This window comes from Apostichopus japonicus, chromosome 19, assembly GCF_037975245.1.
Source record: "Apostichopus japonicus isolate 1M-3 chromosome 19, ASM3797524v1, whole genome shotgun sequence".
NCBI lineage: Eukaryota > Metazoa > Echinodermata > Holothuroidea > Aspidochirotida > Stichopodidae > Apostichopus > Apostichopus japonicus.
Window position 1 is genome coordinate 3,785,524 of NC_092579.1, and position 22,279 is coordinate 3,807,802.

Consider the following 22,279-nt stretch of genomic DNA (forward strand, 5'->3'; position numbering starts at 1 on the left):
GAGAACAAAGCCCACCATCCGTGGATCGTAATTTAATCATTGTGGCCTTAACGTGATTGCATAATGCACCTTCGTTTGTTGTTGATCCACCTTTGTCTTCTCCAAAGTTACAACAAGTGTATCTTTAGAAGGCTAGTCCAGATTATTAAGTAAACTAAGAAGAGTATGATCTAAAGCGCCCTGGTGTAATTTTCTTGCCAATTCCTAACATGCGGCATTTCTTGAGATACGATCACTTGAAGTTAATTTGTCCTCAACCATAATCTTAGGCTGTGACGTCATCCAATGCCCTAGTTTCTGCATTTTATGTCGATTCAAGCCGGTGCCAGCCTCATATTCATGTTCATAAGGTGTTTTGATACGGTTTGGGACAGTTTCTAGGTTTTTGCCTTTTTGACCATTTTGTGAGTAATTTTGTTTTTTTCTTCTTCAAACTGAAATACTTGAGCCTTCTCTCATTTTTCTGAAATTTTAAAATCGATGTACTTCGTTCGAAGGTCCTGAAAGCCAAAACCAAATCACAGGAATCACGAAATTGTTAATTCTTCCTTAAAAGCAATTACTTATAATTTCTGATTTTTTTTGTTTTTTTTGTGGCCATTTACTGCATAGTGAAATATTATATTCTTTTATTGCTTACTGAATGGTATTGACATTTTTTTGAGAGGAAAAGTCATTTTGTGTATTCAGAGTATGCACAGGCAATTTAAATTTTTCAAAACTGGAATTTAAAAACCACGCATCTCATACTATATGGATTGAGTTGTTTTTTTATATCACTCAATTCTGCAGGCTGTTGAGTTATTATGATCTTCCTGGTTGAAAATGTTGTCAAAATTTGTACCTAATAAAGTTGAAATTTGCAGATTAAAGATGGTTAAGTTTAGGCATTTAAAAAGAAATATGAACCTTATGCATAACAGAAGTCAGTGGAGGTGCTTTAATCTTGATAAGAGAGTTTGTGGGGGGGGGGGGCAGGTGGTTTGGTAGTGCTGTGTTACCCCAATGGCTTTTATCCTCCTCCGTAAGTAATCACAGCTTCACATAGTAGTCTGACAGGAATTGCAGTGTAGAGTTTATAAGTTATTAATTGAACTGAATACCATAGAAGGTTAACAACTTATTGGGAAAATAATATTCATTCCTGGTGAGAGATCTTCCATCCCCCCTCCCCCTCCCACCCCTTCTGCTGTTGCCAAAATTAGCCCAAATTTCATCTACATAAACCTCAGCCCAAGAAAATTTGAAAAAAAAAAAAAAAAAAATCTACTTCTCTTCTGTTGTTTAACATTTTGATAAAGGCTGTAGGACATGCTTTTTTTTTGTGTGTAAAATGTTTACTCAAATCTGGTTTGGATCTAACCCTGGTGTCTGGTATCAAAAGAAAAAGAAAAATGTTGTAAATAATTGATTTGCATTCATCCATTTCTCTAGTATGTAACATAGTAGAACCTGTAAATGAACTTTTCTATGCAATTGCCCTGAATCAGCCGCACCGTTTTCAAACATTTCAATCCATTTTATGAAATGTAGTCTTTGACATTTTTATTTTAAATGCCCTTTATACCCCCCCCCCCCCCCTCCACTGCTTTCACAGCTACAGCAAACTTAAGAGCATGTTAAGTCTTTCAGTGAAGTTTGGCAACCTGTTTCTTTCTTCCTTTTACAACTTTTACAATCTTCTGGGGTTTTCATCATGGCTTATTTTTCGGATAACATCAGGGAAGTTGTTTTCAGGCTTTTCAATAATTTTCGAAGAGTGCATGCAAGGCTTTTTCAATTATATATTGTTTTTTCACTGGATGGTTTGTTTCTTTTTGTGTGTGTCTGTTTAACATACCACCTTTAATTAAATCGTTGTGTTGTGTTGCTTTAATTAGACGATCCTATTGCCTTCAGGTGGAAGCTTAGCAGCTGTAGAACTTACATGTATGTATGTTAATAAGAGTCAGGAAAACAGAAAAGTTATTTTTGAGGCTGGTTGTAGAGGGAATGTGCAAGAGAGAAGGGGTTGTTGGGGGGGGGTGGGGTCATATATGCCGTTATGGAACCCCTGAAGCGTAATTTAGTAATGAGTAAATCTACAGTAATTCTATTTTTTTTCCTGATAGATGTTTCATTTCTTTTTACGTGCGTAAATCATTCCACTTTAATTAACTCATCATGAAATTTGTTGCCTTAATTAGACGATATTATTGCCTTTGGGCTGATACGTAGCAGCTGCTACCATGTTATATAAAAAAAAAGATATAGTTATGTTGATAAAAGTCATAAAACAGAATACTTGTTTGTGAGGTTAGTTGTAGAGGGAACGTACAAAGGAGGAGGTGGGGGGGGGGGAGGGTGGGGAGGGAGGGAAAATAGATATTGTTATGAAACCCCTGAAACTAATCAAATTTTGAGTAAATCGATGGTTAACTTGTTGCCCATTAGGGAAAATAAAATAAAAACCAGTAGATTTTTACAAGCCTTTGATGCTTGCCTAGAAATGAAAACAACAGGGAAGTATGTAAAATGAACAGAATCGTGTTCAGTGACGTCCAAACGTTGAAATCAAATGAACAATGTTAAACATTGTGTAGAGACTGTATATTGTAAATGTAAATAGTAAGACATGTTGTTATATATGTATCATGCCATCGTATCTGACTTTTGTTTAGTAGTATATTTGGAGAGTATGTTTTTGCAATACTATAAATTTGCAGTTTTTTTCTTTAGAGTAAAAATATTGTTTTTCATCTTTTGTTTTAATGTACTCGAGGAAAGGAAATACACCGAGCCATCTCAGTCCACGAATCACTGAATGGGATGGATAAATACGAAAATGATTAGGACAATTCTCTCTAACAGAGAAAGCAAGCCTCACATAATCATTGTTGAAAACTAAAACAAAGCTTACACAACATTGTTCTCTACATTGATCCACAGACTATCTCAATTACTGTATTACACAGAGGGGCTTGATCCACTGCTGACCACCTCTCCTCGAACCAACACACCCCCTGTTCCCTCCATTCCTCATTTCTTCCCTTGTTCCCTCCCTTCCTCTGTTCAGGCCCTCTTGAACAGACAGCAATGTCTTTAAATGTCAGCGTCTGTCAGTAACAGTATATTCCGATAGTTAATTTAATCGTTGTGTGGTTTGATACTCCTCAGATACTCTGCCAAAGTAGGTTCTGCTTTAAGAACATCACTTTCAGATTCTGAATGCTCGATGCATCGTTTTACTTCTTTGATAACAATACCAAGCCGTCTGTTCAACGCGTCATAATGTGGCTCATAAAGGACTGGTGCTATTGGATCCAAAGACAATGACTCACGCATGACGTCACCTAATTTATACTCATCCTTATCCAAGAGCAGCAGTCTCTGATACGTAGAATTTCGTAATCTGTTGGAGCAGTAAAAATCAGACGTTAGTGTCAAGTGAGTGGGTGAGATATGTGCCCTAGCCACGTGTCTGCTTTAACATCTTGTTTGAATAAAGATAAAATAAATATAAAAAAATATGTCTAAACTATTGGCATATCGTTTAAGCAGTCCATCTGAACAATTAAGGTAAATAAACAAACTTCGGGAAAGCTATCCTGCGAATGCTTTCCAATTTTCATCAACTTAACGACCAAAAGTGGAAAATCGATAAAATGTGGTAAAAAATACATAGAACGTAATAGTACATAGTTACTCATCAGTGAGTCATGTACAACGTTTTGGATCCCAATATAGGAAGTTATAGGTTTGTATCGCCTAACAAGTATTTTTACCTAAACATTTTAGCAAAACGAATCTTGAAGCAGAACCCCCCCCCCCCCCATTTCAAACCCCTCCTTGTTAATCCTGCTACGTCAAGTTCCCGCCCCCTCCGCCGCCTGACAATGATTGATGTTGCTGCAGTTGACAATGCCGTTTCTTTCACCCATTTGTGACAGTTTTCTAATGCTACTGTAATACCTCTTTAAACTGTCTTCTCATATCGTGCTTCAAAGCATTCTAACTGACAGTATGAACAGTTCCTAACCTGATATATACATGATATTCCTATTGCTCAAACTGACAATACCAGTGCTTTTGAAAGCGGGACATGAAATTACAGTATAGAAAACATTGTCCCAACTTTGCGCTGGCGTAGATTTGTAAATCAAAAACTTACATACAACACTGTTTCAGTGCAGCTAAAGCCAGTATATCGTCTTCCTTATATCGGCCAAACCTGTGTAGATATACAAAGAAGTGTGAAAAACGTGAAATGCGTCGAATTGATAGCCATATAATACATTCTCGAAGAAAATACCCGTAATGTTTGACGGGTATCTTGTGTTGAGGGGAGATGAGGAGGGTGCGGAGGGGTGGCTACCACTATAAAAGCCTATCTCAGTGAGATATCAATAAAACATCATATTAAATTACCTCTTTAAAGAAGCTGACTATCAGTAAAATGATATAAAAGCTACTAGGCAAGTTGATGAACTTATGTGCAGTTTCTTAACGGAGGAGGGGATGTGCAAGGCGAGAAACGCCTTTCACAACTTAACCCCTCAAAACTGATCAATTAAACATTATGTTCAGTAATGAACATTATTATATCAGCCCATGATGACCAATCCGACAAGGGCGTAGGAACCGGGGGCTGGGGGGCGCCAGCCCCCCCCCCCAGTGAAAAATAGGGGGGCGGAAGTATCATTCCGCCCCCCCGCTCAGCAAGTCAGAAAACCCCTTTTTCATTTCCAAATCAGAAAAAAATCTCATTTGGAGCACCAAATTGCATCTAAGGCCAGGTGAAAATGCAAAATTATTTACAAAATGGAGTGGGTGTTGAAGTGTGCTATATTGCACCAAATTGCATCTGAGGCCACCTGGAAATGCCAAAAAAATCCAAAGGGGGAGGGGGACACCCCCTCCCCTTAGACCCCTCCCCCAGGCCGGCCATCAGTCTTCAGCCCCCCCCCCCACTCAAAAGTACCTTCCTACGCCACTGCAATCCGATTTTCCTAACCAAATTATAACTGCAAACATTAACTAGTTATACTTACGCTCTTCCGTGATCGTAATGAATTGTGCTCGTAAAATTATTAAAAATCCTTAAAGTGTTATAGTTATGTCTATCAAAGTTATCTGAGGAATAAGAAAACAATAATATATAGATTATGACGTCAATTTATCTCTTCTCGTGAAATGTGGTCACTACGTTTCATTGTATGGTCAATCTATCACGCATGCGCATTTATATAATATTTTATGTTATACGCAAGTTTATAAGGGACCTCGTACAATGAACAGCCTGGAGATCGGAAGACTCCCCATTGCCATAAAGCTACATGGCTATTGGCACCAACAAAAATATATCGATTCCGACGAAAGTAAATGAAAGGCCGCAGGGATTTGACATAGAATGCTAAAGTTCAAGTCAATATTTTCTTTTAGGTATTTTAAATAACGATTCACACTATTATGTATGTATATATTAGATCCTCCTGCAAGCAGGAACTCGCGAAGAAGCCTAATTGGCTTATCAAAGCCGCAAGCTGACCGAAGTCAGTCTCTCACATTCATATTTAACGTCCATGATTAGGAATTGTAAATTGTCAACAACTCTGTAACTGGACGACATACATTAATCTGGGAGTGACTCGAACCGGGGACCTTATGATTGAAAGGCACCGGTGTTAACCACTGAGCTAACACTCCACAACAATTATGGTTTTCAGAATTCAATGGTTGCCGTGTCCTCAGGACAGGGAAGAGGGGGGGGGGGTACTCCAGCAACATTTTCTTCGATATAGCTTGCATTAAACAACGAACGGTAGAAAATAAAGTTTGCACTACACAAGTGTATGGTTAAAATGATGGAAATTATATCATTATTCTGCATCGAAACCTTGGTACTTATATTTCTCATTTGGGGGAATGGACAGGCCCCTAGTCATTACGAACACCAGTCGACATTTATGCACCCCCCCCCCTTCCCCTCTCTAACATTCAAACTCTGGTTACGAGCAAAGTCGTCCCATTATACCCCACCCTTCCTTTAGCGACCACCGCAACATATCTGATTCCAGCATCAAGAGTAGTAACTTCCCCAATTAGTACTTCGTAAGTGCTCCATATATCAGCCATTATCGATTTTTTTTTTATCATAAGTACAAAGAAATTATCAAATTAGTAGTAACAACTTATTACATCTTCCACCACCCTATTACATATTACATCTTCCACCGACAAATATCCATTACCCATTTGCAATCTTTCACACATCGGGCGTTTTTAACACCCTCCCCTCTCCTCCCCCAATCTCCAAAACTGCTCCCTAGAAAACATTTTTTTGTTCTCACAAAAAACTAATAATTGAAAATCTGTCTCGGAAATAGGTTCCCTACCGCTTCACTTCCACCCCCCCCCCCCACCTCCCAAACCGTCGTCCATTTCCTCTCCGTCCCATATACCTTAACCTGGAGATTAAACTTACCTATAAGGAAATCAAAGATGGCCAGATCGACAATATCCAGTAGTCTTCTGCCTCTGTTAAAGGGAGGTTTCTGCATCACCACTGTATGGCAATATGAAGGATCATCTTCCCATCTGTAAACATACAAGATAAGCAGAATTAATCGTCATCGGTATTCCTACTAATTTTGCTTGTCGCCATAGTAATTACACTGAACAATAGACGTTGTATTTGCTGCTGTCAAATCAAAACTCGTTTGTCTACCCTTGCCTAACGTATTGAATACAGTCTTGTTTTTCTTCTTCTTCTTATACTTATATGAACTTATTATATTGCGGCATAATAAACTACAAACTTTACGTACATTGCCCCTCCGCGGGCTAATCGGTAAGCCCTCTTAAAGGGATTAATCCAAGTTTTCCTGTGGCCAACTTCTAATTCAAAAGGAAGATAACTCTGAACGCTTCCCTCCACACGATCTGGTTTACCGCAGACTGGTGTCTTCGATAGTTCACAATACTGTCTACATTCAGTCATAAAACATGTGTTATTAGCTAAGAGACAGAAAAAAGAAGGGTGAGAAAACGACAAAAAACACTCAGTTATGGAGCATAACATTGCTATCCTTTGTTTGTCTGGCTAACAGCAATTCTTTCAAAGCATGGTAAAGCCGTTATTACTGATATGGTAAAATATAAAATGCCTACGAATGTACGTTATATTATCAACATGAAGTTATTATGAGTATATTGTGTTGTAATAAACTTACATATACTACTGTTATGTGTAATTTTATTAAAGTTTAAATTTAGATTCCATATTGGTATCTTGTGTGAGAGGCACGCATCTGCCTCGACATAGGGTTTCGATAGAACACATGCGCATGTGATGGAATGGAATAGAGGGAAAGTTTATGCTAATGAATATAATATTCAACCAATTTACTGGGATAATCATATATGTGCAACAAAAGGGGAATATATATATTTATATAATATATATAAATGAAAACCGTAACGAGTTGGAAAATCAAGAAACAGTGAAAAAACTTCCAGCCTCCACCGGGATTCGAACCCGGGCCTATATATATATATATATATATTTATATATATAAATATATATATAAATATATATATATATATATATATATATAGCCTAGCTGTTATATATATATATTTAGCCTAGCAGCCTAGCGGTTAGGGTGTCCGCATATATAGCAGGAGGCCCGGGTTCGAGCCCCGGTATATATATATATATATATATATATATATATATATATATATATATATATATATAGTCTCATCTAGTATCAACATATATTCCGCTCTGTCCAATGGACATAGAGCACTCTGCGCCAAGATAGACGCCAACCTACTCTATATATATATATATATATATATATATATATATATATATATATATATATATATATATAAATGTATGAAATTGTCTGAGTACTTTGTACGACATATGGCAATCATTAAACGATATCAAGCTCCACAAAAACCTCTTTGTTTTTCTGGAGAGCACTGACACGTTACTATTCTAGGACAACATTCAACACTCTTAAATCGATTAAAATTTAAAGCAATTATTGATTTTGTAGTTTTGATTATATAAACAGCTGCAAATGTTGATATTAGTAAGTGCTATGTGTTATGATATTTAGTTACGGGAATTTGAGAATACGTAATGAATTGTTCCTGTTTGTTATCTCATATTAGTATAGGCCTATATATTATACGTGTCGCACTTTTTTGAAATAGTATGCAAACATCAACAAAAGTGGTAGTCGCACAATATATATATATATATATATATATATATATATATATATATATATATATATATATATATATATATTAACACGCAATACAGGTAATCAGGAATTATGTAGTGATGAAGGGGTCGGGCAGGGGAGGGGAAGTGTAGATTACAAAATATAATCTTCCTGACACTGAATCTTTACCTCACCACATATACTGCCTATTTGTTTAGCTGAAGTAGGAACAGGAGAAGGGGAGAGGAATTCATTCCTCACACCGTGGACATTTCAATAGCTTACGTAACTTTCTGTTAAACTTAAATATTATCAGATTTTCAGTTTACTCACCGGGTGATTTGAAGAAAGATTTCTTGAATGCTTTACCGTTAGCATGAGGACGAATTTCTGAAGTTATGTTAAAAATACGGCCAAAAGTTGGTGGCACTCGACGGAAATCTAAGATTCTATTATAATTTTAACAGGAAAAAGAAAGAAAGACATAACGTCGTCTAACAATATTGGAATAAACATATCAAACTTAGTGCGGAATAAGACGGTGAAACCACCCAAAAGGTGTTCATGGTTCTCTTTTTACCCCCGTCTTTAGCAACCATGACCGTTGTATAGGGTACATACAAGAAGCAGCAGTGGCGGAGCGTCCATACAGTCAGGGGGCGGATGCACCCCCCCCCCCCTGACGGACTCAAATGGACTTCTGGCGCCCTTTTCAGCTTTTTACCACTTTATACTTATTCGCGATTATTGACTTCTTTATTGCGCTCTCATCTACTTATTGACATTTGTTACATTATCTGCAAATTAGCGGCCCGGAAAGGGTTCCGGGTCATTTCCGGCGATCTAGGGAATATCTTTACTCAACAAATTTCTGTACGCTCCGCGCCAACATGTGGTGGTGCTCCGCTTAGATAGTGTCGAAGCACCCCTTTAGACCATTTTCGCCCCCCCCCCCCCCGACCAATACCCCTAGCTCCGCCACTGAGAAGCAGATAAGTAAATCCTCGTAGTGCAAAATGTGTCAAAAATTTCTTGATAATAATTAGATGCATATATGCATCAGATGCCTTGAATGCCTTTAATGTACATTGCAGTTAGCAGCGCAGGGCAATAAGGTTTCCGCTATAGATATGTATGTCTATACACATATATATGAAAGCCCATACATATACTGAGAGGTCGAAGGCAAATCTTGTCCTTATTCGAAACATCTCAGTCACAAACCTGTAGTTATATGTTTGTCGGCGAACACATAACTGCAGTTCATATATAGACGTGTTGGTCTAAATTAAGCAATGCTTTTTTTGTACCTCCTGAAATACACTTTGGCTGATAATGAAAATCATTCCATCATAAGTATACTGAATATCCCGGATAGCAACTCTCGAGGTCTATTATACGAAATAATTAATGAACTTAATTTAACGACTCATTAATATTTGAAATTCAGTCGTTACCTGTCTAAATGGAAAGCTGCTATTTCCGATGTGTGCCTTTCTATGTCTGCGAAAAAGTAATGGTTGGGAAGGGTCTCAAATTCTCGTGGAACTCTGCAAGGAATACAATAACCAAATTTGGTAATTAACTGGTGAAGTAAAAACGGCTAATAAATTTACATTTTTTGATGCAATAATTAGAACCAAGGCTCCTACACACCTCTATTCCTTTTTACCTCTATACATTGAGGGGAGGTGAGGGGAGCAGGAGCGTAGCTAGACTCTGATTTTATATTTCAAAGGGGGAGGGGAAAATATCTTTCTAGGAGGGCAAACATGACCTATTGTTTGAATAAAAAACTTTTTTTCTGGGGGGTGACAGATATTTGGGGGAGGGGGGACGGCTGCCCCTGTGCTCTTGCTACTGGGTCGGTGATAAGAGATGGCGTGATTTACGTATATTCAATGCCCTAAAAGATTATGCAATTTATATCACTCACCGCCAGGGTTTCATCAATGCCTGACCTCCATCTTGAAATGTTATATTCAATTTTATTTGCGTACCTCCTGGCATCTGTTCTGAAAGCAAGAATATGCAGACAAAAGTTACTTGATACCCAGTGAAGGGACGGAGAGAAAACAAAAGGAAAAGGAAGAAATGAAAACGCAAATAATGCCAAAATACATCTTAAGTCAGTTGGTTATCATTTTGTTTTGTTATAAGACTACCTCTCTAGCAGAGCAAATAAGATGTGAAAAATCGTATGTTGTTAATATTGTTGGATTATCAGAATATTGTAAGAGATATTTGGAGGCTCTGTTAGTGTCCAAAAACCAATTTCATCACCAATTATAGGATTTAGACAAGTTCGTAACAACTTTATATATAGACATATACTTTGTATGAAACAAGTATACACATATACTTCAGTGAGCCTCATACTGTCATATGCCTACTGGGAATTTTAAAGCTGTGAAAGCCACGGATATTTATTTTCGAATCAAACATTAGCTTAACAACGAGAATACACGGCATGAGAAGACCGAATACAGTTAAACAATATAATTAAATGAAAATCTAAGTGGCAGTGGGAGGAGGGACGGTGGGGGAGTGGGGGGGGGGCAAGTAAGTTCATCGCAAGAAATGACAAATTTTTGCTTCCAGTAGTTCCCGATACTAATTAAATTGTCCGGTGAATAGTATACAAATAATAAATGGTAATGAGTGCAATAGTGCAAATATTTTATGAGTTGAAAGATGGAATGTTCCATTCGACTCGGCTGCGCCTCGTTGAATGGAACAAATGAAATATTTGCACTATTGCACGAATGGAAACCATTCGTTATTTGTTTTATACAACACTTTCAAATTTGGATATAATTGGATGTAAAATGCACTCATGCGACAGATTGTTTAGAACAGACAGGTTTCTCTGCTGTCTTACCATTGAAAAAAAGTGCTATCAAAAAAGTATAACACATGGTTCTATTTCATAGAGTGAAATAGAGCGGATTTTGCATGCAATCGACCAGCAATTGACCAATCAAATGAATGGCCGGAACATAATCAGGTGTTGTATAATGAATAATACGCCACGTATATAGCTTACGACAGATTTTGATTGGAGCCTCATTGAGATACGTCATTAATGACGTCATCATCTCTGTATTGTTATAAGAGTAGAGCTGGTATCGATTGATATCTCGATGGAATCTTTCCCACGGTTTATAAGTTTTATTCCTGAGAAAAGAAAGCGGAAAGATAGAAAATATTTGATTAATTATTCAGTGAATAAATAGGAAGACCCCCATGGTGTTAACAACATTCATTTGACAATAACCATGCTTAGTTTGCATCACCAAATTATCTGTCTTAAAAATGAGAAATAATATGTAAAACGGTAATATAAAACTGTTACAAAGATCATACATAAAAAATATATATATATTGAAGCCTTTTGGAAATTTGCGGCCATTTCTGTACTTATTTTCGTGTCATAATTGTTTAGCTCAATCAGACACTTTATTACATTTTTAATGATTCTATCAAATGTGCCATTTTACATTTCGGTAATCGACAGGAGACCAAATAATGCTGAAATCTAACATTAGGCTGAGATAAATCAAAATACGTTGCCAATCATCTATAGGTCACTTAGCAATACCACAAAACCGTACGTGATTCGCCTTCTATTTGTTTGGACGTGGGGCAACTTCCGGGATTCAGTGGCCTTAACTCGTTCTCAGGTTACTTACGACGAGCCCCCCCCCCCCACCCCAACATGTTCCACATCATGACCCTATGGCATCGAGAGGCAGGTCGGCTATATGGGTCTATATCACTATGCAGTATAACTTAGATTAATGGTAGAGTGGCCTTATCCTCATATATTATCATTTTCAAATAGCGAATGATATATACAAAAGTTATTAACGATGAATCTTTTACCTGAACAAAATTATACTCACGCATCATGACTTTTAAACAGTTCATCTCTGGAAGAAAAATCTTCGGGAAGTTTATTTGAACTTTCGTGATCCCGAAATAAAGCTTCAAATTTATTTCTGTTTCTCACAAAAACAAAAGGTATTAATTCGGATCGTGAAACTTTATACTGTTGAGAAGATCCCCCAATCTTTTCCATGGTTTCTTCATTTCGAAAATTGAGTCCTCTCTCAGCCCTCTCCTCTTCTGTGCATATATCGTGCCATATGTTAATATGCAATAAATATTGCCCTGGTATCCAAATAAGGAAAACTAAAGTTAACCAAATGAATAACGCAAAAGTTGTCCTCTCCCTGCAAACTGGTTTCATTTCCAAAGAAACCTTTGTGCAAATGCGCACGCCGCAATTTGCTCAAAGACTCCAATGATACCTTATCAATATAACCTACAATGTATATTGCTCACGTGACCGTGCTGATTAAGGACCATACAAACCAAAAAGTGGAACAGAAACCAAAAGTATTCTGTGTAGTTTGGTAGTCCTAGACGTCCAAGCTGTGGATTGTACACAACCAGAATGACACATGAACACTAATACAATTTTAGTATTGTGTCTATGTAAGGGGAAGACTAACGGCGTCCGGCGTGTTCTAAAAGAAGGCTAGCGCCATCGAACTACTTATTGATGTTACGAAATGGAAATTAGTTAACAATGAGAAGGTATATAATTGTATTAAAAATATAAAGTAACACTTTTTGGAAAATATTTGCTATAAATGTTTATTAATTGTTAAAATGTTACAAAATAACAAGGAATAAGTTAACTAAAACGCTTCAATATAAGTTACTTTTTTGTCACATGGCAAACTTTGTCGTCTGCAATGCATATTACAGAAAGCTACTTACAGACCTGAAATCAAAACCATAATTCTCTTCCGAAGTTTGCCGTTGGCACTACAGCACCAACCCACATCTAGAAACATGAAGTTAAAAGAGTTTGAATCCTATTTGCAACAGCTCGAAACTTTTACGAATCCAAAGATACTCCTAGAACAATATGCAACCCCACCACACATCGCAGGTTTGCATGTCACTGCATAGCCTAACGTTAGGTCTAAGTTAGTCCTATGTGTTTAGTGTCAAGTCTAACGTTAGGCCCCTGCATTCACATAGTCACTAACGCTTTGTGTTGGGCTTGCATTGTAAACGAATAGTATTGCTATTCGGTTTATATTAAGTTAGGCCACTTTTCTCTTTACCCTGATGTTGCATATCATGCTCTGATCTGTCAGGACTCAGGGTGTAATGTGTGCATTAGATTGCCACCCTTACCTTAATTTCTATTAATAAAGACCTAGTCTTAGTCTTATGAGAAATGCAAATTAAATGGGACAGTGACATGGCAAGCATCAGTAAGTTTTCTAAATCTGATGAATGTAGAGCTGTGTATTAGTATTTTCTAACATACTTAGTGGTCTGAAGTTTTTAAGTTTCATTTGAGCTGGAATTCATGTTCCTTTTGCTAGGAATATTAACTTTCATACTTACACAGTCAAATGATAAATTCTTTGAGTGCATAGTTTGCACATCCCTATATGCATGATTTAGAAGTAAAGAGAGCAAGTGAGCCTAGCCAGGGACATTGATATTTTATAACCTTCAAAGATCAGCTTTAAATCATGTGTCAGTGACCTGCCATTTTGTTATCATGTAATGTAATAGTGCCATTAGGAGCCAGAGGAGAACATCGGTACTTTCACTCTGTTTTTCTTTTCTATAACTGTGTTGACACAAAATGATTCCTAGTATTAGGTCATCACTATTTTAGATTCAGCATTTGCAACACTCATCTCTATTTGAGGATATAACACTATAATAACACACTGATATAACACAATTAATAAAGAAATCTATTAAGAATTAAAATACACGCTGGTCAATGATGTCTCATTTAGACAAGTGGCTCAACTTTTCAGAAGTCTGATATGTGCAGGAATACTAAAACTGTCATATCTCCTATTAAAGTGGGACAAGATTTATCTTAGCTTTAAGACTTAATTCTAAATTGTTATTAAACACCTATACCTCTCTTACTTATACCAATGATGTTTCTTGCATTTGCTCCTCCTTTTCTACATATAACAAGTTTCATGTTAATAGTAATGTTACAGTATGTGCACTTTCTTTACATTCAGCTCGGATGTTACACACAATCAACGCTAGCTATGGAGATATCGAAGGAAAGCTAGTTGGTGACCTGGGTTGTGGCTGTGGAATCCTAACAATTGGTGCTGCCATGCTTGGAGCAGGGTGAGGAGCTACTTTAAGCTATTTGATCGTTATGAAAATGTTTTACAGTGATGAACTTTACGAATGGTTTGTCTTCAATTGAAAGGAAACCTTTAAATAGGTCAACTTGGAATGGAGTCAGCAGGAAAGGTCTATTAACACTTATTTACAGTTTCAGAAGGTTCCATGTAAATTAGAACACTCAGTTTAAAACCCTCCTGTTCAATGTTACTGATCAGTGTAAGTAGCTGGCTTGTGGGTTGGGAATTTGTGCTGTCACTTCGTTGTTGGTGTTTAAAGGCATTGAAGACTCGCCCCAAACCGTGTGCGGCCATCTGAAAAAGTTAACTTTCTGTTGCTTGCCAGTGACATTTTGCTTTTGTCGCTACAAAATGCAGACAGTAATGAAACGTGATACCTTGTTGTCTTTAGCTGGACCTGAGATGTCCATCGCTGTATCGTTTATACACTGTGCTGTGGGTATTGACCACAGCTGTATGTACCACTATACACTAGTGTCTAATTACAGACGGACGCAAGGTGTGTGTATTTCCTGGGATTGATGGTGGTGTCTAACACTTCTGTTACATCTCATTCAAAACTAGGTCAGATTACCGGCACTAGCCTTTTTTTGGCGTGAGTCTTCACACCCTTTAATCACCAAAGCCATCCCCCCCATCCCATCTTAAACCCTTCCACTCAGTGTCTGATAAATATGGTAGGATCGTAGAGTGTAATCTCTCATTTATTGGACAAAGTTGTTTTGTGACAGCTCAGAAAATATGACAAAGAAAAAGAAACACAACAGCTTCTAGTTCCATGAACAATTTACAAAACAATAGGATTAGTAAAAACTGGTGTTTGTTCATGATAATCATACAAAATGTTTGCAAATGAGCCAATTTATGGTGTTCTAATTCTTCAGTCCATTATGAAAACTAACATAATATCTTTTTCATGTCAACTTTTCTTAGGTTGCATAAAGATTAGTTCTATGTTCGTTGTTGAGTTATAAAGTAATGATCATATCTTCTAATGGAAGGTTGAGTTCTTTATTAGTTCATAATAAAAATCACTGTTTCCATTGCTCGTACAGCTGCTGTGTTGGTTTCGATATTGACGAAGATGCTCTCTCAAATGCCTTGGAAAATATGGACGAATTTGAAATTGAAAATGTAGATTTTGTGAATGTGGATCTGTCAGGCGACGGTGATTACATATCGAAATGGAAAAACAACTTTGACACCGTGATAATGAATCCCCCGTTTGGCACAAAGAAGAATAAAGGTATGATGTCTTGAAACTTTGAAGCTGTCTGAGAGCAGATTCAGTCCCTGATGGAAAAATTTACTTGTCATGAAATTCATTTAATGTTGGAATAGGTCTCTTGTGTACATAGCTCCTGTAGGTCATTAGTGTGGTACAAGATTTGATTTAACTAAATAACATACTATATAGGTAGTGCTGGGTAAGAAAGCAAAATAATGTCAACACAAAAGAGTAATTAATGTAGAAATATATCTAATTCCAAATAACAGGATGAAGAAATAAACACTGAAATTCTGAAGGAGGATGCAGGAGAATAGTATGACAAATAACCTAGTCAAAAAAATACACCAAAACTTTACACACCTGTTAGCAACGTAATGTACACTGAACCGAAAGGTACAGGGATCAGGGGACGAGTAGGTAGCTCTGTCAGACTGTGAACTAAACTAAAAAAACAAGACAAGATGATGGGACAGAGATACCCTGGGAAACAGAAAGAGACAAGTATCTCAGCTAAAAATCTTACGCCAGAATTGTAAAAAAAACGTTGCTATTAATAGCTCCAACAGTTCTTTTGTTTGGGTCTGTACCCTCACAAATACTTCCCGGATACTGACAATGGAATTGTTGACAATTGTTGAATGAATGACTTTCTCACTGTAAATTAAGGAAATTAAGGACATTTTGCATAACTAGAATTTCTTACACTTAATGATCCATATTGTTGTTACTGTATGGCAGTACCATTTTCTATGATGATGTCTTTTTCATTATAATAAAAAGGAATTTGGAAGTTGATATCATCTTTCTTACTTTTTATGATGACTTACTGTAGATAACATTGTTCATTCTCTGATATGCTGTAGGACGATATGTTAACAACTGACGTCTCATGCTAAAAGAGAGAGTTTCACACGTGCAAAACTTTTCATCAGGTGTGACCATTTATAAATTTGTAGTATATATATTTGGGTAATACAGGGACTAATTTAGTGCTGATGTTTTGTGTAGCAGTTTTGAAGGCTGTGAATTTGATCTCATATCAAATAATATGGTTCTTGTGTAAAACCAAAATGCCATACATTTTTCAATTGCATATTGTCATATCAAATACTACGGTTCCTCTGTAAAAATTACATAGCAATTTGACCATTCCACATACTGGATGCTCACTTCAATAATGATGATCAAATTGCAAATATGTTGCTGTCATTCCATAGAAAGCTAGAGAGCACCATCATTTGCTATTCCTATGACCTGATTGATTTCTTAAACACTGCCATCATGTTTTGTCATATTAATATCCTTTAGTATGAACTAAAATGAGAATATAAACATGAAGTGAAAGTAAAATAATCATAATAATAAACCAAGAATGTGAGACAAACATATTCCCACCGACCTCTAAGAAGGAAAGAGAGAAGAAGAGTAGAAAGCGAGGGAACTGTCCTTTATTTCTCTTCATTCCTCACTTACAAATGCACTCAGGTCTATCATGGCCACAAATGTTTAAGATTCTTGCACTGCGCCCTCAATGACTGGGGTACATCCTTCAGGAGACTGATAAGCTGCAGATACAGTAGTCCGGCCAAACTCTCCATTTTTCACCGGAGTGTGTTCTGTTGCTAAAGGCAATCCTGACTTTTATTTACTAATCTCCCAGCGAAACTTGATGTCTGATGTTTTATTTTTACTTGCTCTCAGAAATTGTTCTGTCCTTTATCTTATACTTGTGTCCAGCAGGTTGGAGAAAATTAAGTTTGTTTTCTCTGCTAATGCCACAGTGTACAACCTGAGTTGCATCATGAATAACATGTCTTTGTACGTATTAACAGGCATGGATATGACGTTTCTGAGGATTGCTCTCGATCTGGCCAGGACTTCAGTCTACTCGCTGCACAAGACATCGACCAGAGACGTGAGTACATCCTCAAAAAGTGTTAGCAAGGTAGCTCTTTCACAATTACAACCATGCATGGGTTACTTTCTATCCTTTGCTATAGTCTCAGCTTATCTAAACCTGTTGATGCTCATTGGTTTAAGAGGTACTTGACCGTTTTAGAAAAGAATAATTTAGCGTTTAAAAGTTTGTATAGCTGATTTGAAGCCTTTGAACTTTGTCTCTAATAATATACTTTGTTACTGTGCATAAAAACTGCTGTCCATCTGTGCACTTATATAGCTAGTTGCCCATTTTTGCATAGCATTGTGTTCTTTTTGGATAAATTATTACAGGGGGTTGGAGGGGTATGATCCAGAGGTTGTTCCAGTCCCCCCCCTCCACCCCCACACACTAATTTAAATTTTAGATTTAAAATGGATCATTTTGAGGCCTAGTTTGCTATAAATTAAGTCTACACCCAAGGTGGAGCTAGAAATTTAAATTACTTTGGTGGGGTTCCGCATCTGGCAGTAAACCAAGCATGTGATTTATATTCAGGTGAACTTGCATTGGAATTGTACACTACATATGGTTATACATGCAAGCTGCCTATACTGTATTAATAAATGCCACAGTTAAATACAAGATGTTGAATGCTAGAATCACCAACAGTTTCAAATTTTACAGCAGGATTTAAGAAGCATTAATAATGTTAATAGTATCTATTTGTATGGTATTCTAATAATAATAACTACTGTAGTCTTACAGTATATAGCGCAGACTCCAACAAAGGTTGTTCAATGCGGTTGCTGAATGTGTAAAAACCAATAGAGTTGAGAGAAAAGAAAAGTTTAAGACAGCGCTTGAATTGAATCTTAGAATCTGCAAAAGACCTAATTTCAACCGGGAGGGAGTTCCATAAACATGGTGCAGCGTTCAGAAAGCTACGGTCAACGAAAGATCTTGTACGTGACATTGGAACCTGAAGTTAAAATTGATAATATGAACGTATTGGTCTACATTTAGCTTGCTGATGTAAGAGAACATCAAGGTAGGTTGGGATACCAGTTTTAATGGCCTGATAAGCTAGAATGAGGATTTTTTAGTCAATTCATAGCTTTGTTTGAACCATTTTATGTTTCACTAATGTCTGAGTCAAGCATACTTAGCAGTGTTTACTTCCCTGCTACTGAAACTTACTAGCTTGTGACGTTACTTTGATCACTTTCTTGTTTTATATCATAGCATGCTTTAATGTATCTTATCTTTATACACAAACCAAAACTTTTCATTTCTCTTGATCAGCATATCCAGAGAAAATCAAAAGAATGGGGCATAAAAATGGAGACTGTCGCTGGTAAGTTGGTTATTGCTGAGTCATTTGAGCTATAATTTTGGACTTTCTTTGTGGAGAAAAGAAGTGGTCTTTACACTGAAATCTAGACTCATATAGATCTTTGGGATGAATCATACTTTCAGGATGGGAAATTTTGCAAGTTACCTTTTGTCCTTGATTTTATACAGCCACAGTTTGTACATTTGTACAACAGTTTCTCAGGACATTGAAGGACCACTTTATAATTGAGATTAATATTTGTCAGAAGACTTAAAATAAATATTATTGATCAAAAATGCTCACTTCCACATTTGGACCTCCCTCTCTGTTCTCCTATCTTTTAAATATAATTCCAAACATTGAAATTTACTGTGCTGTACAAGGATATTAAATCTATTTATGTGAAATGAAATTACTGCTTAAGCTTTAGGAGGCCCTATACAGGTTACTCCTTTCCTTTAATAGCTGCTTTTCCCTAAAAAACAAGTAATTTTTACAGCTGAATTCCACATGATGAAACATTAATGTTAGAACACGAGTTACCAAATAGAGGTTGAGAATTGGTGTCATTGTTACATTTGTGGATAAATTCTGCCAAGATTTTGAGCTATTCTGAACGGTTATTATGTGAGGATACAGTTCTGAAGGGGTTGGGTGTGTTATTGAATACTGTAGCATATGGTAGTACAAACTGTAAGTTGTGCAAAACTAATATACAAATATTAGTACTAATTGATACTCCTTCCCTCTTAGGTTCTGTTGGATATTATTTTATTTGTTTACTGAAAGCCTCATACTAAACTATTGAAAGTTTGATTTTTATATGTGTATATTATAAATTATACAGGAGACTGGATAGAGCGTTTGTACCAGAATTGGATGTAAAATGTGTATGTTCATTGTTAAATAAGGCGATAATTTATCTTGCTTTCTTTTACCACAGAATTACGATTTAACTTGCCTGCGTCTTACAAATTTCATAAACAAAAATCGGTATGTATAGAAAAAGTTTGAATTCTATTTTTGTTAAGTCATCATGCAAACTTTGAAGGAAAGAATAAATATTAAGAGGTGTTGTGTTTAAGCAAGGATATACAAAGAGCTTTGTTCAGAATAAGCAACAGTGATACCTTACTGCATTCTGGTACAATCTGAAATAATTTCCTTGTACAAAAGTAATTTCATGGTCAAAAATGAATTAAATGGTGAAAAAATAATTTTACAGCCAAGTTGTCTTTGAAAGAATATCACATTTATTTGTAGTAGTTGCATCTTTTTATGAAATTATTGAGTAAGGAAAAGGGGATATGGAGGTTGGGGGGGGGGGGGGGATGAGGGCCAGGGTTTGAAAAAGGAAGGGGTATGGCCCTGTGGTATCTTATACCAGTGTAGGTGGGTCTGGGGGTTCCCCTCCCCCCAAAAAAGTTAATTTTCAACTACCACAGCTTGATGGAGTCGAAAAATTATTTGTTGAGCAGCAGTTAACTTTTAAATGAGGCATAAACCCAACATTCATTGTAATGATGATAACCATGGGCTCTACTCTCCCTCTCCCCCCCCCCTCTCCCTCGTAATTTCTGTCTTGTTCCATTTATGCAAGACATCAAATATTAACAACTCAAAAGTCAAGAAGTTTCCAGAAACCTTCGACTCTGAGATCTTGCTGAAGACTCTGTGAAGTCATCCATAATGTATATGAATTGAGAATCACCTTGGTACATTGACGGGAAAATCTTGCGGAAGAAATGTTATTCTTGTTCTTCATGTCCTTGAAGTTATTTCTATCGCAAGCTATATGTGCAGTTGGTGTCTGACTTCTTTAAATTAAAAATTTATTTTCTTTAAATTTAGTTTGCCATACGTCATTCTGAGAGTAATTTAATGTGCCTTTTTTCCTTTCCATATCAAAGGTTGACATTGAAGTAGACCTTCTCAGATTTAGTTTTCATGAGAAGAAGAACCAATCAGGTGCTGCATCTTCCATCGGTAGGTGATATGCCTCACTCAGTCGGTGCATACCTTGAGTGACTGCACCATCGGTTGCAGCTGTTTCAGATGAATGTCTGTCTTGAGGGTCCTGCTGATCAGCCAGAGGTCAAAGAAATTGCTCCAGATGAGGCAGGGATCTATTCCTTCAATGGCAAGGCTTTTGTCATCTCAGATATATTAATGGAGGTATAAGATAGTGAGACAAGCTTGGCAAGATAAATCCAGGCAAAGGCAATCATTGTCGCCTTTTGAATGATATTTTGTACGACATATCCAAATGGTCATGTATACTCAGAATGAGAGACTTTAAATACCACATGCAACGTACTGCCAAGGCAATATCATGCCTTATGTCGCCAACATATATGGCTAGTGCTGAGGTTATTGATAGTAATACTTAAAATCAATTTCTTAAAGGGTGTGAAGACTTGTGCACAAAGAAACGTCTCATGCCGGTAATCTGACCTAGTTTCGAATGAGGTGTAACAGAAGTGTTAGACACCACCATGTATCCCAGAAAATACACACACAGCTTGCTACTGTCAGTAATTAGACACTAATGTACAGTTAATACATACAGCTGCGGTCAATACCCACAACACAGTGTACATAACAACGATGAACATCTCAGGTCTAGATAAAATATATCAAGGTATCATGTTTCATTACTGTCTGCATTTTGTAGCGACAAGAAGAAAACTTCACTTGCAAGCAACTGAAAGTTAACTTTTTCAGAGGGCAGCACGTGGTTTGGGGAGAGTCTTCAATGCCTTTAAGTGATGCATTTTCTAATAATACCACTACAATCTCTCTTCCAATGACTGTAGTGCATGCTTCATGTCTTTTTTGTTGCCATGGCAATTATATCACTGTTAGAGGTTATTTATGCTAGGTACTTTGCTGACAAAATATGCTGTCAGAATTGTTAAATATGTAGCATGTCTATTTGATATCGTGTAGATAGACGGTGATTTTATGTTATACAGTAGTGATGTGTGGCCAAGACAATTTTATTGTAATTGGATTGAAAACACTGATGGATTGTTTTCATCCTCACAGGATAACCATATGTCCAGTTTTCTGGCTACTTTTTATTGCTTAAGCTTATGGTTTGAGTCTTTTGTGTAAAGTCCTAGGAACCATTTGCCATTGGTTCAACTTCCTAAACTCTTCTTTTAAATTTGATCAGGTCTGTTAATATGTACTCAATAAGGTTGGCAAAAGAGGAGCTAGGGACTGGATCAGATGTGTGCAACCTGTACTGGTAAAGCCCAAGTGGTCCCTGGTTCCAAATGGCTTTGAAACAGGAGCCACTTTTCACACAAAGAGTGGTCCTAGGTCTTGAAGACAGCAACTTCACCCAGGGTACTGGATGAATGAAATGTATACAAGAGACTGAATAAAAATAAA

General features: G+C 36.9%; 2 protein-coding genes across 2 annotated transcripts; one reads left to right on the forward strand and one right to left on the reverse strand.

Annotated features, from left to right (window-relative positions):
* Positions 1-780: 780 nt before the first annotated feature.
* On the reverse strand, positions 781-12,687 carry LOC139959631 (extracellular serine/threonine protein kinase FAM20C-like). The gene is made up of 10 exons (XM_071957410.1): positions 12,128-12,687; positions 11,269-11,399; positions 10,159-10,237; positions 9,680-9,772; positions 8,556-8,671; positions 6,807-6,996; positions 6,464-6,576; positions 5,031-5,112; positions 4,151-4,210; positions 781-3,391 (listed from the first exon to the last, which is right to left on the reverse strand). The coding sequence occupies exons 1-10, from the start codon at positions 12,472-12,474 to the stop codon at positions 3,127-3,129; spliced, it is 1,476 nt and encodes a 491-aa protein (XP_071813511.1). The 5' UTR covers positions 12,475-12,687; the 3' UTR covers positions 781-3,126.
* Positions 12,688-12,972: 285 nt separating this feature from the next.
* On the forward strand, positions 12,973-22,264 carry LOC139959892 (rRNA N(6)-adenosine-methyltransferase METTL5-like). The gene is made up of 7 exons (XM_071957806.1): positions 12,973-13,185; positions 14,300-14,414; positions 15,490-15,680; positions 17,498-17,580; positions 18,850-18,901; positions 19,824-19,873; positions 20,791-22,264. The coding sequence occupies exons 1-7, from the start codon at positions 13,086-13,088 to the stop codon at positions 20,872-20,874; spliced, it is 675 nt and encodes a 224-aa protein (XP_071813907.1). The 5' UTR covers positions 12,973-13,085; the 3' UTR covers positions 20,875-22,264.
* Positions 22,265-22,279: the final 15 nt, after the last annotated feature.

Bases quoted from the DNA above. Each gene is read 5' to 3' on its own strand.
- LOC139959892 (XM_071957806.1), top strand. From the start codon at position 13,086: ATGAAGTTAAAAGAGTTTGAATCCTATTTGCAACAGCTCGAAACTTTT. The intron at 17,581-18,849 runs GTGAGTACATCC...TCTCTTGATCAG, and splicing joins ACAAGACATCGACCAGAGAC to CATATCCAGAGAAAATCAAA. The intron at 19,874-20,790 runs GTATGTATAGAA...TCCATATCAAAG, and splicing joins AATTTCATAAACAAAAATCG to GTTGACATTGAAGTAGACCT.
- LOC139959631 (XM_071957410.1), bottom strand. From the start codon at position 12,474: ATGAAACCAGTTTGCAGGGAGAGGACAACTTTTGCGTTATTCATTTGG. The intron at 6,577-6,806 runs GTACGTAAAGTT...GTATGTTTACAG, and splicing joins TTAGCCCGCGGAGGGGCAAT to ATGGGAAGATGATCCTTCAT. The intron at 4,211-5,030 runs GTAAGTATAACT...ATATCTACACAG, and splicing joins CATTACGATCACGGAAGAGC to GTTTGGCCGATATAAGGAAG.